Genomic DNA, 16,170 nt, shown 5'->3' with positions numbered 1-16,170 from the left:
CCGCCAGCTCCTCCCTGCCAGCCTCGTCCTCGCCACCGTCCCACTGATTCACAGAACCACCACCGGAGGAAGATCGTTCTCCTACCTGGCCGCCAAGACATGAAACCCCTCCCCACCCACCTACGACTGACCCAAGACCATCTCACCTTCAGGAAACACCTCAAGACCTGGCTTTTCGAGCAATAGCAGCATACCCCCCCCCCCCTTCAGCGCCTTGAGACCCTCACGGGTGAGTAGCGCGCTCTATAAATGTATTGATTGATTGATTGATTGAACACGGATGCCTCCCACCAAGACTCAATAAGGAAGTTTAATAAATTGCACCTAGAACCTAGAGAAGGGTGGAGCCTGAGGTGAAAGACCTTGAGAAATACGCCCATGTACATTTCTAAGCAGAAGGTGAACTGCTTAGGAGGACCCTTTCTCAATTACTCAGGATGTCATCCCATTGCCCTGACGGTTGTTGCTCTGATCACTCATGAAAGCAGAAGGGTCTAATTTGTTACCTGTGATACTGCGTTATATAACCAAAGACTTCATCAACAACCGAAGCCATTACTGCTTACCTTAATGACTTTGCCCTTGCCGGAGTTGATAATGAGTTGACAGAACCAGCGGGAACCCTTATCAGTATTGGCAAAAGTATGAGCCCAATTAAAATCTTCACTGGAGGTGGAAAACCACCGGTTAAAAATGGGTTCACTGTGGAATTTAAAAAAAGATTGCTGCTCCATGTGGTTGAATATACCTATCCTGCATGTAAAACAGTATATTCTGGGTAATGTCTACTAACCAGCCCTTTTTTTTTTTTTACTGTTTTCTAGGATCCAGTCAAAGAAGGTGAAGCTAAAATCAAGGCAGATTATGCACAACTATTCGAGGACATGCAGAACGCTTTCCGTAGCCTCGAAGACTAAGAATGCAGAACCGTGTTCCCCTCAGTTATCCCTTCCAGCCATCATCTCAGACCACCAGCTGCTCCCCCACGTGCAGAGCTTGAAGTGGGACTGCTTGTGTATGTGTGTGTGTAGACCGGAGTAACTCCTTCAACCATTTCACATTCTGTAAGGTCTTAAAAGAAAACGAATATGAAAACAATTTCTTTGCATTCCAGTGTTGTAACAGCCTCACTGTACCTGTGCTGTGAGAATGTTGGTAATGTGTGTGTTTGGTCAAATAGTTTGAAGTGACTACTGGGAGAGCTTTGGCAGCTGTAAATTTGGCAGGTAACGGATGCGTACCATTCCCATCAGCTCCTGAGATGTGTGTATATATGTGCTGTATAGAGGGGGTTAGCCTGATGGCAACTACTATGTTGAAAAAAAACAATTCAGTTCCAAAGACAAAAATGGTTTCCTTTGATGTATATTGGTCCTGTGTTCCCATCTCTGGAGAGTGGTCTGTGAAAGCGCTTCAGAAACCCTCATTATGGCCCAATCAGCTTCTCATTTTAACGAGTGGGCTAGGACCCCTACTACATTATCTATGTGCACCAAAAGACTTGAGGTCAGTTGTGAGACCCCCTAGCTGGCTTTTGTATCTGGCAAGTGCTTTAAATCTAGCAAAATGTTTTTGTTATTACTAAAACATAAAAAAGAATCACATCATGATCAGGATAGTGAACTTGGCAGTGTTTTGGTAACATATCCTTGAATTACTGCTTCCAAAAGGGAAATTGTGAATTTAGCCTGCAATTAAAGGATAGTTTAGAAAAGGAACTGGTAGAAAAGCATAAAATACTCTAAACCATATGACATTTTTGGCTCTTTGCAGTCACCGATCCTTGAAGTAGCACTTGCCAATCGTGCTAGGACATTGATTTATGAAGGTGTACCCAGTTGAATGAAAAATACCCCTTTTTATGAGCTCGGCTGTTGGTCCTCGTCCTGCTGTCAAACATTGCCTACATTTATTCACCTTGCCGAACTCTCATTCGTGATGGTTGTTTCTTAATTTAGTTGCTGGAACAAGGGAAAGTTGTCTTTTTCAAGTTTTTTTATTATTATTTTTTAATGTTGCGCTCTCCAGGGTGCATATGCTATTGAGGGCAAATTAATGAAGCAAGTCAAATTTTCTCTTAAGGAACGTGTTTTGGTGCTGCTATAGTTTTCATAGGGGTTATTTGAACTAAAAACCTCTGTAAAAAGCCATGTGCTAGTTCATCGCCCCTTAGAATCTTTCATGGCTATTTCTGTTGTGAAGTTCATCGTAGTAGTGCTCCACCATGGTACTGCACATAATCCAATTTTCCAAGGGTGTAAAGCTCTTTGAACGTACAGTTAGTCTCTCATATTTAAGCGCAGTGTGTACGAATGCACAAAGTAGTCACTGTATAAAACTCCTGCCTTCTGCCCACCTGGGTTTAGGGGCATTATACCAATTTTCCCTTTTTCCAGTTGTTCCTCCTATAGTCATGTGTCTGTCTTTAAGGTTGATGTTCTCCTTCCTTTTAAGATACTGGGGTGTAATAAATTCACAGATGATGTTTAAAAATTATAGTTGTATATTTATTGTACTATATTTCGGGTCCTAAAAGATAAGGGCCATTTGAAACCACTTCCAGTTTTGTTGTTTTTCTTTCCTGCCTCTTGGGTTGTCCCTTATTTCTCAGTGTTGAAAATACCAATGTTCACTGTACTACTTTTACTTTTGATCCAGCCAGGTGGAAAGAGTTGCTGTTGTGCGAAGGCACATACAGCAACTGATTCATTTCACTTTCTGACCTGGAATCTGTGTAAACATTTAGAGTCCATGAATAAAAAAAGATGTTCATTTTAAAGGTGTTAACTTTCTTTTTATTCCTTTGAACTCTAGTTTTCTGTGAAATTTAAAGGCACTATACAACTTGTTTTATTGTTATCAGCCCAAGAAATGAGGAGTAAAGAAGGGGTAATCTTGCCCAACATGGAGACTACCAAGAAGATTAAATACAGAGGATCGCTATGATTTCTACCTGTGAAAGGAGATAGGATGAGGCCAAAGTTCAGTCTAATGTGGAGTCTAAAGTTACATTTTTAGAGCAGACTCCCTTGTGATGAGAATAGCAAGTGAAACCAAGATTATAAATTAGTAACAACCCATCACATTGCTTTCACTTTAATCTATGTATGCAGTAGTTAGGTTTCTTACAGGAAGGTGTGAGTCCTATTCCAGACACATCTTCAGAATTTTGTCGTCCCATTGGGAGGGAGCCTCATGACTATTACATGAATACAGCTTTCTGTGATTGACCGCAATCCTGGAGGTGGAATCATAATGAAAATCGAAAAAAACAAGATTTCACTATACTTTCCATACTGATTTTGGAATACTTCCACTGTTCGGTTATGTCTGATCCGCACCTCCAATTTGTCCAGGGCCTCCCATACACGTCCACCTCTTTCCGTACACGTCCACCTGTAAAGCTTTGGGGGTGCCATGAGTAACTTATTGATGGTAGTAATCAAGCCTTTTGGGGCTTTGTTGGAAGGAAACCGTTTATCAAATGGCGTTTCAGGCACATATTAAAAAATCAAATGTTTATTTGTCTTGCAATTTTTCATCCAATTTTCAGGTGATTTTATCTGGTCTTTGCTAAAAAAAAAAAAAAGGTCTCCTAGCATGCTACACTCCTCCACCTTTCAATTCTCAAAAGAATCCCAATTTAGGGCTAGTGTAAAATCAGAAGTCTGGTGTATGGAGATGAAAGGAAATGGGAACGTTGGAATACATACATCTCGATATCCCATATTTCTATAAGATGTCTAGTAATGCTGGAGACCTATGCGACCCTGGGTCAGTGTTGCTTGGGAAGCCATAGTATATATATCAGCCTATCATAGCTCGGTTTATGTACAGCGCCTGTTTCTTTGTGGCTTATAGCGATCACTCAAACACTGTCCACAGTTGATGATCCATATAATATTTGTAAATGTTAGGCAGTTGAGCCCACTCCTCTCCATGTTGGTGCATAAGAATTATTCATTTTTTAATTTTTAAGATAATTTAGTTTTTCTCCCATTCTATGTGAATGGTACGTTCAGTTTGTATGCCTGATAAATCTTTTCTGCGTATTGCTACTAGAAGTGCCTGAAACTAATACAGTAATCTCAGTGACATTCTTATTTTTAATATAGCAGTTCCAATGTAAACCTAATTTGTCATCTTTTATGCTCTCCCATTGTTTCTCTAAAGGATTTGTTTTATTTTCTTCAAAAACAACGAATGAGTAACATTGATCCCTCAAAACTTAGTGTTCGAGGCATGTGGGCTGCTGAATTCATATCTTTGCATAGATCGCCTCCTAGTGTTGGGTCCGGATGATTGCACTTTGTTGTCTTGGTAGAGTCTTCGAAGTATCACGAGATAGGTGACTCCTCCCTTGGACCAAAGTGTGCATGGGCATCCACTCCATCCTTAGATTGTTTTTTTCCGCCATTGGGTTCGGATGTTATTTCCTACACTCCAGCTCGGAATCGAAACTAACTACTCCCTAAGGCCAAAAGGCCTTCGAACTCGACTGTATTGTTTTCGCTCTGTACCCCTCGACTCCATCCAGATTTTCATCTTGATCCGGTCGTCGACGCGGGCCGTTGGGCCTTATCGACGCCACGTGCGACTTCCGTCGATGGAAAGGAGTCCTTTTAAAAGGTGCCCACAATGCCACTCAAAGTTCCCACATACTGACAAACACACAGTATGCAACAAGTGTTTGTCACCTGAACACAAAGAAGAGGATTGCCCGGCGTGTGCCCAATTTCGATCCAAGAAAACTATCCGGAATCGACGGGTTGCCAGGCGAGAGATGCAGAAGTCTGCGCCGGAACCGGAGAATATCGTGGAGAACGACCAAGAGCTTCCTGAAGATGCCGACTCCGATCTCGAGATCGTCACCGTTGAGGACCAATCGGACTCCGATGACCAGATCACACCGGGGCAAAAAACTGTGAGTACCCAGCCCCCCACTCCACTCAGCCCAACAAAGAAGGCTCCGGTCGAAGCATCGCCGAAAGGCTTTAGCCAAGATCGAGATATTCCTTCGGAGACCCCACCTCTCGGCCCGGCTCCGAAGCACAAACAAACGCCTTCAGGTAGCCCAGGCCCGAAGAGAGTCATCGAGCCAAAAAGAGTTCTCCAACCAAAGGTCATCGAACCATAAAAACTGGTAGACCCGAAGGGCGCACAACCAAAAGAGGTGGCCCGACCGAAGATCATCGACCCAAAAAGTAAGGCCGTCGATCCAAAGTGTGTACAGCCTAAGAAAGCTGTCGACGCCGAAAGACCATTGGCACCGAAACCCTCTGCACCGAAGAGCGTCACGCCGCAACAACACTCGGCACCAAAAGGCTTGGCACCGAAGCCATCGGAACCGAAGAAAATCGTACAACCGAAAAAGGTCGTCTATCCAACCGATACAGACGTACCTAAAAAGGCTGCCGAACACACAAAAAAGACAATCAACCCAAAGAAACACCAGGCTTCGGACAAAAAAACGTACCGAACCGAAAGTCCCAGTCGATCCAAAACAAGTCGCCGAGCCTAAAAAGGCCGCCGATCCAAAGAAAGACTCTAAAGCCAAGGAAACCGTTGAACCAAGAAAGATTATCGAACCTAAATCAGCTGTCGAGCCCAAAGGAGCTCCGACACCAAAAAGCACCGAGCCACAGACTCCAAAAAAGGTTCATAAACCGAAACCCTCGATGCCAAAGCCACGGACTGTCGAGGGAGAACTACTCAATCAATCAATCAATCATAGCATTTGTATCGCGCGCTACTCACCCGGAAGGGTCTCAAGGCGCTTGGGGGAGGGGTTGCTACTGCTCGAACAGCCGGGTCTTGAGTTGTTTCCTGAAGGCGAGATGGTCCTGTGTCAGCCGGAGGTGGATGGGGAGGGAGTTCCATGTCTTGGCTGCCAGGTAGGAGTAGGATCTTCCTCCGGCGGTGGCTCTTCGGATGCGTGGTACGGCGGCGAGGGCGAGGCTTGTAGAGCGTAGCTGGCGGGTCGGTGTGTAGAAGGTCAGGCGGTCATTGAGGTACGTGGGGCCCAGGTCGTGGAGAGACTTGTGTGCGTGGGTAAGGAGCCTAAACGTGATCCTTTTGCTGACGGGGAGCCAGTGCAGGTCCCTCAGGTGGCCGGAGATGTGGCTTCGTCGGGGGATGTCCAAGATGAGTCGGGCGGAGGCGTTCTGTATGCGCTGGAGTTTTTTCTGTAGTTTGGCTGTGGTTCCCGCGTAGAGGGTGTTCCCGTAGTCCAGACGGCTGGTGACGAGTGCCTGGGTGACCGTCTTCCTGGTTTCGGTCGGGATCCAGCGGAAGATTTTTCAGAGCATACGCAGGGTGTTGAAGCACGATGAGGAGACGGCGTTGACTTGTCTGGTCATCGAGAGGGAAGGGTCCAACATGAAGCCCAGGTTGCGTGCGTGGTCTGTTGGCTTGGGAGCGGTGCCCAGGGCGGGAGGCCACCAGGAGTCATCCCAGGCGGAGGGTGATGGCCCCAGGATGAGGACTTCCGTCTTGTCTGAGTTCAGTTTCAGGTGGCTGTTCTTCATCCACTTGGCGACGTCTTTCATCCCTTCGTGTAGGCTCGTTCTGGCGGTGACTGGTTCTCTGGTGAGGGAGAGGATCAGTTGGGTGTCGTCGGCGTAGGAGATGATGTTGAGGTTGTGTTGGCATGCGATGGTTGCAAGAGGTCTCGCGTAGACGTTGAAGAGGGTTGGGCTGAGCGATGATCCTTGTGGTACGCCGCAGATGACTTCGGTGGCCTCGGATCGGAACGGGGGAGGCGGACTCTTTGTGTTCTTCCGGCGAGGAACGAGATGATCCACTCCAGTGCCTTTTCTTGGATACCGATGTTGCTAAGGCGTTGCACTAGGGTGCGGTGGCAGACGGTGTCGAACGCTGCAGAAAGGTCTAGGCGGATGAGGGCCGCTGTTTCCCCGTTGTCGAGCAGGGCTCGGATGTCGTCGGTGGCTGCGATGAGGGCGGTCTCGGTGCTGTGGTTGGCTCGGAACCCGGACTGCGAGGGGTCGAGGGATCCGTTCGTCCCGAGGAAGGCTGCAAGCTGTCTGTTGACGGTCTTCTCGATGACTTTGGCAGGTAAAGGGTGGAGTGAGATGGGGCAGAAGTTCTTGAGGTCGGTGGGGTCAGCTGTTGGTTTCTTCAGTAGGGCGCTGAGCTCGGCATGCTTCCAGCTCTCCGGGAAGGTGGCGGTGTTGAAGGATGAGTTGATGACGTCCCGGAGTTGGGGTGCGATGATGGAGTCGGCCTTGTTGAAGACGTGGTGGGGCCAGGGGTCGGTTGGGGATCCGGAGTGGATGGTGTTCATCGTGCGGGCTGTGTCTTCGGTGATCACCGTGGTCCAGGTGCGGAGGGTGGCGGTGGGGGGAGTTGGTTCGACGGTTGGGTGCGTGGAAGGTGCGCCGAAGCTGTTGTGGATGTCGGCGATCTTGCGGTGGAAGTGCGAGGCGAGAGAGTCGCAGAGATCTTGTGAAGGAGTGATGTCGTTGTTGCCGGTGCTGGGATTGGAGAACTCCTTGACGATGCTGAAGAGTTCCTTGCTGTCGTGGGCGTTGTTGTCCAGTCGTTCCTTCAGTCATTTCTTCTTGGTGGTGAGGATGAGCTGGTGGTGCTTGCGGGTGGCGTCTTTGAGGGCGGTCATGTTGTCGGTGGTCTGGTCGCGGAGCCAGGCTTTCTCGAGGGTGCGGCAGTTATTCTTGGAATTCTTGAGTTCGTCGGTGAACCAGGAGGCTTTCTTGCTTCTGGGTCTGCTGGGCGGGTTTTTAAGTGGCGCGAGGTCGTCGGTGCAGGCGGTCAGCCACTGTGTGAAGTTGTGGGCTGCTTCGTTGGGGTCCGTTGTGCTGGCGGGTGGGTTCTGGCTGAGGGAGGTGGTGAGCTGCTCGGCGGTGATCTTGCTCCAGCTCCTGCGAGGAACCTGTTGCGGGTGGTGGTGGGTCGTGGTTCTTCTGAAGCTGAAGTGGACACAGCTGTGGTCGGTCCAGTGAGGTCCGGTGAAGTGGCTGAAGGTGATGTGCTTGCTGGCTGAGAAGACTGGATCAAACGTGTGGCCGGCGTAGTGGGTGGGGGTGTTGACCAGTTGCTTGAGTCCGAGGTTGGCGAGGTTGTCCAGCAGGGCGGTGGTGTTGCGGTCCTTGTTGTTCTCCAGGTGGAAGTTGAGGTCCCCTAGGAGGATGTAGTCAGCGGAGCGGAGGGCGTGCGGGCTGATGAAGTCCGTGATGTCTTCGCTGAATTGTGTACGTGGTCCCGGGGGTCTGTAGACGAGGGTGCCTCTGAGGGTCGGTGTGTATCTGGAAGTGGAGATACTCGGCGGTGGTGAAGGTGTCGTTGGAGTCGGTCGTGATGCGGATGGTGTTCTTGTGTACGATGGCGATGCCTTCTCCAGTCTGGTTGACGCAGTCTCTCCGGATGTTCTTGTATCCGTCTGGGATGGCGATGGCGATGTCGGGTGCTGAGGAGGCGTTCATCCAAGTTTCCGTGAGGAAGGCGACATCTGGTGAGGTTGTGTCGAGCAGGTTCCAAAGTTCGATGGCGTGTCTGTGGATGGAGCGGGTGTTGAGCAGGATGCACTTGAGGTGGCTGTTGTTGGTACTCGGCTTGGCGGGTGCGGTGCAGGTCCGGAGGCAGGTGAACTTGCAGGCCTGACAGGTGAAGGGTCCGTGGGTGCGTCTCGGGGTGGCTCGGTGGCAGGCTCTCGGTCGGTTGGGTTTGAGTGCGATGAGGGTGGCGGTGTTGTAGGTCTGTCGGGGGCCAGGGGTCCTGGCGCTGGGCGCGGGCCAGGCGCGGACGGGCGCAGACGGGCTTGCCTTTGAAACGCCTTCGGCGCACAATCGGCGCGCCCACTGCGCGTGCATGGAGGCGACATAAGAAGGGAGCCGGGAGGGAGGGTCCGCTGGGTGGCGGGAGCGGGGGGGCCAATCGGCTGGCGGGGGGCGGGCCGCAGGGAAGGCAGCGGCGGGAAAAGACGAGTGCGGGCGGCTCAGCGGCGGCTGGGTCGCCTGTGGCGGCAGCAAAACAGCAATCGGGACAGGAGCAGGAGGAGCGTGGGGGCGACCCGGCCTGGCAAGGCACAGTGGTCGCTCCACCCACATCCAGTGTTCGAGGAGCAAGCTAAATTATATATCGATCCAGATACAGGACACGTCATAGTATACCACCAGAAGAAGAGGCCTTTACCACAAGATACTCCTTCTCCAGTTCCTCCAAAGAAAAAAGACTTTGGCACATCTCCCTCAAGGCCTTTCACTCCTCCTCCTTTTCTGCCTGATATGCCTTTCGTTCCTTACTCTCCCACACACTCTGATTACAATGAGGGAGAGGACATGGGGAAAGATCCTCAATACAATTATGATGACACTGGGGATCCTGATCTACAAGATAACACATTGGATGATCAAGATGATGACGAGCAACAGCCCATCCCAGATACTTCCTCATACCCAATCAAACCGTCACCTACAGACGACGCAATCGATTTAATCAGCCTATAGATAGGGCAGCTAAATATCACAAGGTAGATATGCACACTGACCCTATAGAGGAAGATTTCCTGTTCGACAACTTCCCCACTTCTGAGAAAAATGTCAAAACTCTTCCAATGCTTAAAGGGGTCCTCAAGCACGCACCAGATATCTTTAAAGATCCTGCTAGGGCACGAGTGCTCAATCCAAGAATAAAGAAAAAATATAAGGCAGCACCAGCAGACCCTACTTATATAAAACAACAGTTCCCTTTAGATTCTTTAGTCGTCGCAAACGCTCGTAAAAGAACCAATTCGCAAACACAGGAGACACTCCCCCTCCTGATAAAGAATCAAAAATTTTAGAAGCATCAGGAAAAAAAGTAGCTTCACAAGCTGCTTATTCTTGGAGAATCACTAATACACAAGCTCTATTAGCGAGATATGATAGAGCACATTACAACCAACTCGAAACTCTAATGCAACACCTACCAGAACCCTTTAAGGCGCAGGCCAACGACCTCATTCAACAAGGCAAATTCATAACAAACGCCTCCATCAAATGCGCGCTAGACGCAGCCGATACTTCGGCCAGGTCTTTCAACTCCAGCGTTTTACTGCGCAGACAGACACGCATGGTTACGCATATCTGGATTTAAGAACGAGGTGCAATCCACCATCCTCAATCAGCCAGTAAACTAAAACTTTCTGTTTGGCCCTGCAGTTGACACCATTTTAGATAAAATGAAAAAAGACACAAACTGCCAAATCAATGGGGGCGCTTCAGTTCCAACAACACCGGGGCTCCTTTCGTCGCTCCTCATATAGAGGTGCAGGAAGGGGCAGCACTTCGTAAAGCTCCTTCACCTTCGAATCAAATACCCAGAGCACTTTTAACAAAGGCTCCAATAGAGGAGGTTACAGAGGAAACAATAATAAGGGCAGAGGACGTGGAGGCAATAACACCAGAGCCTCCACTGCCACCAAACAGTGACTTCACCACACTCCCTCCAGAACACACACCACCTGTCGGAGTCAGAATCAATCAGTTCCTACCTGTCTGGAACGCAATTACCACAGACAGGTGGGTGAGACAAATTATCCAGTATGGTTATTGCCTGGAACTCACTTCTACTCCACCCAACATACCACCCAAACACTGTCCGATGTCCAAAGAGCACATAACACTGTTACAGCAAGAGGTCCAATCCATGCTACAAAAGGGCGCCATAAAGCCAGTCCCTTTTCAACACCGAGGAACAGGAGTATATTCTCTATACTTCCTAGTTCCCAAAAAGGACGGGTCGCTCAGACCCATTTTGGACCTCAGACCTCTGAACCAATACATACTATCAGAGCACTTCCATATGATAACCTTACAATAAGTTCTCCCACTGCTTCAGCAGGGCGACTTCCTTGCCACATTAGACCTCAAAGACATATACTTCCACATTCCTCTACACCCAGCTCACAGGAAATATCTCCGGTTCACAATACAAGAACAACACTATCAATTCAAAGTTCTCCCCTTTGGAGTAACTACAGCTCCAAGGGTGTTCACCAAGTGCCTAGCTGTAGTGGCAGCACACCTCAGGCAGCAACACATCCACGTGTTTCCCTATCTCGACGATTGGCTCATAAAAGCCAAGTCAGACATCCAATGTGCAAGTCATACGTCTCGAACCCTCCAGCTGCTGCAGTCTCGGTTTCTCAATAAATTACCCAAAATCTCATCTGCAACCCTCCCACATACAACAATATCTGGGAGCTACAATAGATACATCAATAGCAAAGGCATATCCCAATCCAGTCAGGATAGCCAACATGCAGACACTAATCCAACCCTAAATGTATTGCTGATTGTTTGATTTAATGTTTACTTGTTCTTCTTCTGGTATATTGTTGAACCACATTGTTGCACTTCCTTTCGTCTCTCCTGTCTTCTCCTACCGCATCCTCCCTCTATTTATCTCTCTCCCTCCCTCCTCTCTCAATGTTTTGAGACTGAACTATTTTGTCTGATGCCCGATGGAGCTACTTGGTTTAGCTATAGGGGAGATGGGCCGTGGATTCCCTCCTTGGTCGTCACCTACCCAGTCGGTCTTCAGGCAGACTTCTTTTTGTCTCTCCATATTATCTCTTCCCTAGCTCCTATCCTCTCTCCCCTGAATCTCTCCCCTTGCCTGCTACTCTGCCTACGCCCCTGTCCTTTGCGCCCTTTGACTAAGCACTCCTTCTCCCCTTGTCAGGGAAAGATCCAATATTTATACTCTGGAGTCTCAGCGAACCCGCTGAGTGAGTCCACTGCGCCAAGGGAGCCACTCACAATTGAGGTATGGTATGGCACCCCTTGCCAAAGCACTCCCTCTCCCCTTTTTGGGGAAGGATCCAGTATGTAGGCCTTGGAGTCTCAGAGACCCCTCTGAGAGAGTCCACTGCGTAAAGGGAGCCTCTCGCTATAGAGATAGGGAAGGGATACCACTTCCCCTGGGATCACAGCTTACTGGACTTTGGACGTTGCCTTGACTCGTCTACCGGTTTGTGTCCCCGTCACCCTTCCCCCCCTCTCCCCATGCTGTGTCTCTCACCCTCCCCTCCTCTTTCCCGCCTTCATTATCTGTCTACTTCCCCTACTCCAACCCCCCTCCCCTGAATCTCTCACCTTGCCTCCTTTTCCCCTTACTTATTTGTGCTTATTGTTTATCTCGACCTTACAATTAACTATGTTGCCATGCTCTAAGAACTGTGTAACCTTTGTAACGATGTATCCTGTAACTATGATCTGATGCTCATGTTAAGCGCTCTGATACCTCCGGGTCTAGCCAGCGCTATATAAAACTTTTAAAATAAATAAATAAAATAGGCATGATGGCCTCCTGCATATTCATTGTCCCCCATGCCAGACTTCAAATGCGTCCATTACAAGAACGCTTAGCAAGGCAGTGGAGCCAGGCTCAAGCACAACTAAAAGACCTAGTGTTGGTAGACAGTCGCGCATACAACTCTGCAGTGGTGGAATCCACAAAATCTTTCCAAGGGGCGACTGTTCCAAGAGCCAGTTCCACAAGTAGTATTGACAGCGGACGCATCACTGACAGGATGGGGAGCCCACCTACATCAAAACACAGTCCAGGGACTCCGGACAGCCAAACAAAAGACACTGCATATCAACCACTTAGAGTTGCTAGCAGTTTTTCTGGCACTGAAAGCGTTCCAAAACCATATATACAACAAAGCGGTGTTGATCCGTACGGACAACATGACAGACATGTATTACATCCAAAAACAGGGAGGGACTCACTCTCTACAGCTTTCCCACTTAGCGCAGAGCATATGGAGGTGGGCAATTCCAAAGAACATCTTTCTCCTAGCACAACACCTGCCAGGGAAAGACAATCAAATAGCGGATCTGTTAAGCAGACACAGCCAACAGATACACGAATGGGAGATTCATCCTCAAGCTCTCCAACCATTCTTCCAAGAATGGGGGCATCCAGAAATAGATCTGTTTGCCACAAACGAAAACTCCAAATGCCAGTACTTTGCCGCCAGGTTCCCACATCCGTTGTCACAGGGCAATGCGATATGGATGAACTGGTCAGGCAGATTAGCGTACGCTTTTCCACCAGCACCACTGATTCCGCTAGTGGCACGCAAACTACGTCAGCAGTCTCTGACACTGATCCTGGTTGCTCCAACATGGGCCAGACAAACATGGTACACAACATTCCTAGAACTCTCCGTGGTTCCACACCAAAAACTGTGTCTATCGCCACATCTCCTAACTCAGAACCATGGAGAAATCAGGCAACCAGATCCCAATCAACTGAACCTAGTGATCTGGCTCCTGAAGTCTTAGAATTTGGATATCTCAATTTGCCTCCTGATTGCATGAATATTATCAAAGAGGCAAGACGCCCAACCACTAGAGCATGCTATGCAGCCAAATGGAAAAGATTTGTAATTTATTGCAACAATAACCAAATCAATCCATTAGACGCTTCAATACAAAACATTATCTGTTACCTGTTGCATCTTCAAAGATGCAATCTAGCATACTCTTCAATAAGACTTCATCTTGCAGCTATAGCAGCTTACCTCCAAAACAGACAACACCTGTCTCTGTTCAGAGTTCCAGCAATCAAGGCTTTCATGGAAGGGCTCAAACGGATAATCCCTCCCAAACATCCACCTTCACCGGTCTGGAACTTAAATATAGTACTTACCAGACTTATGACACCTCCTTTTTAACCACTCCACTCATGTGAACTGCAATTTCTGACATGGAAGGTGGCTTTTTTAATTGCCATCAGTTCACTCAGACGAGTAAGTGAGTTACAGGCTTTAACTATTCAGGAACCTTACACGCAAATACATGCAAATAAGGTGGTACTACGTACTAACCCTAAATTCATGCCAAAGGTCATTTCCACTTTCCATATCAATCAGTCCATTGAACTGCCCGTTTTCTTCCAAAACCCGCAGTCAGTAGCTGAAAGGGCCTTACACACACTAGATGTAAGAAGAGCTCTGTTATATTACATTGACAGAACTAAACCATTCAGAAAGACAAAGCAACTGTTTGTTGCTTTCTCACCACAACATAAAGGTAACCCCATCTCTAAATCAGGAATAGCTAGATGGATAGTTAAATGCATTCAAATATGCTACCACAAAGCTAAACGCACTCTAACAGTACCCCCAAGAGCACACTCCACGCGCAAAATGGGGGCATCCATGGCTTTCATGGGAAACATTCCACTAGAAGACATCTGTAAGGCAGCCACATGGACTGCAATACACACTTTCACCAAACACTATTCTGTAGATGTGCAAGCAAAGCAGCAAGCTGCTGTAGGCCCGGCTGGCCTCAAAACTCTTTTTCAAACTGCTGCAGCTGGGACAGGCGTCCACCGCTAGAGGAGGTACTGCTATACAGTCTATGCAAAGATATGAATTTAGCAGCCCACACGCCTCGAACGGAAAATGCTACTTACCAGTATGCATCTGTTCTTGGCATGTAGGGCTGCTGACATTCATATCGCCCACCCTCCTCCCCGGGGCCTGTCGCAGCTGCAGGGTTTTCTTTGCATGGCCATCTTTACTCTACTATACTCCGTCTTTGCCACAATGGCGAAAAACAATCTAAGGAAGGAGTGGATGCCCATGCGCACTATGGTCCAAGGGAGGAGTTACCTATCTCGTGATACTTCGAAGACTCTTCCAAGACAACAAAGTGCAATCATCCGGACCCAACACTAGGCGGCGATCTATGCAAAGATATGAATGTCAGCAGCCCTACATGCCAAGAACAGATGCATACTGGTAAGTAGCATTTTCCTTTCTCCTTTGCCTATTAAAAGGGCAAGACTGCCTCCAGCATCCAGAATTTCAGATTTTTCTTTTTTAAGGCTAACCTTGAAGTCTGGCACCATGCCATTTTGTTTCAGAATATCCTGCATACTCCATATACAGTACTTGGTCAGTCGGTGTTAACAGGCTGTCTGCAAAGAGGTGTGTTTTGAGCTCCATCCCAACAAATGGCATACTGTTTTATTCCTGTCTTCTGTAGTATTTTCTGAGACAACGGTTCCTGACTGCAAAGAGGAGCGATGACATGGGCCATCCCCTCCATGTCCACCTTTGCAATTCAAATTTGAAAGTTCTTTCCCCTATCAATATTACCTAAGCCATTGGTTCTCCAGTGTATCTTTGCTTTCTGACAGATACTTTTAACCCCAGATGTCCACACCTTATAAATACCCCTATGCGCCAGACTGGATCCGGAGAATTTTCTCAGCAATTCCCTTGCATGTTCGGAGATGACGTCTCGTGGCTTAGCATCAGGTTTGTCCCGTTCCGGTAGTGACTTTGGGACCCCTTGATTGCCACCACACTTAGCATACTGCCATAGCTTTCTTCCATTCTGATAGACACTTCTGACTGCAAATTCCTTAGCTTGTGAATACCCCCGTTTCCAGACTAGATCTGAAGAATTGTTGATAACAATTCCCTTGGGCATCATAAGGTAGCGTCATGCGGCTCTGGGTCTCATTAGTGCCACAAAGCATATGATGTCTGGCCAATGTATCTGCGCCATCTCCATGCGCTGATGTCGGATCCTTTATTTGCATGCCTTCCCATGTGCATCCAGAGCTCCATCGACTCCTGTCAGCTTGACAAAATAATTTTCCTTAGATTTTCACAGTGTTCAAGGGACGTGTCCCCACCTAAAACTACAAACTTATAACCATGTATGGATAGACAGTGGCAGATTTCCAATATGTCTGTCTCTGGTAACTCAGCTCCTTAGCGCACCTCTTTATCGTACGACTGTTGTTCGAAGATGAACCCGCAAGGCCATCCACTTTTTTCATTACCTGTATGAGCAAGGGAGCCCATAATTCAAGGAGTGCTATACACAAATCGGCGGGTACGCAGTCACACCCAGGTGCCTTACTATTCGAGGCATGTGTGCTGTAGATATATGTACTTTGCATACTCCTGCCATCTATTAATAGGTCCGGATGTTTGCATTTTGTTATTCTTCGAAGAAGCCTTTTCCAGTCACAAGTTAAGGTGACTCCTTTAAGTGATATTGCACATGGGTATCGACTCCATTGTTAGATTGTTTTCTTTCTGCCATTGGATTTGAACGTGGTTTGCGGGGCTCCGGGGTTTGAAACAGTCCTTCAGGATCCTCCTCGGTGCGCAACCCA

The 16,170-nt window shown here is 48.1% G+C and overlaps 2 protein-coding genes across 9 annotated transcripts in view; one reads left to right on the top strand and one right to left on the bottom strand.

Moving 5' to 3' along the window:
• Nucleotides 1-2,779, top strand: part of ATP6V1A (ATPase H+ transporting V1 subunit A) — a 266,273-nt gene extending 263,494 nt beyond the window's left edge. For all 8 annotated transcript variants that reach the window (XM_078656668.1, XM_078656664.1, XM_078656669.1 and 5 more), the window contains one exon: nucleotides 825-2,779. In XM_078656668.1, the coding sequence (XP_078512794.1) occupies nucleotides 825-917 (93 nt within the window). In that variant the 3' untranslated portion in view covers nucleotides 918-2,779. The remainder of the gene's footprint in view (nucleotides 1-824) is intronic.
• Nucleotides 1-16,170, bottom strand: part of LOC144772394 (uncharacterized) — a 552,770-nt gene that overhangs the window by 35,514 nt on the left and 501,086 nt on the right. The window lies entirely within an intron of this gene.

Source organism: Lissotriton helveticus, chromosome 8 (assembly GCF_964261635.1).
Source record: "Lissotriton helveticus chromosome 8, aLisHel1.1, whole genome shotgun sequence".
Lineage (NCBI taxonomy): Eukaryota > Metazoa > Chordata > Amphibia > Caudata > Salamandridae > Lissotriton > Lissotriton helveticus.
This window is presented reverse-complemented; position numbering and strand designations above follow the sequence as displayed.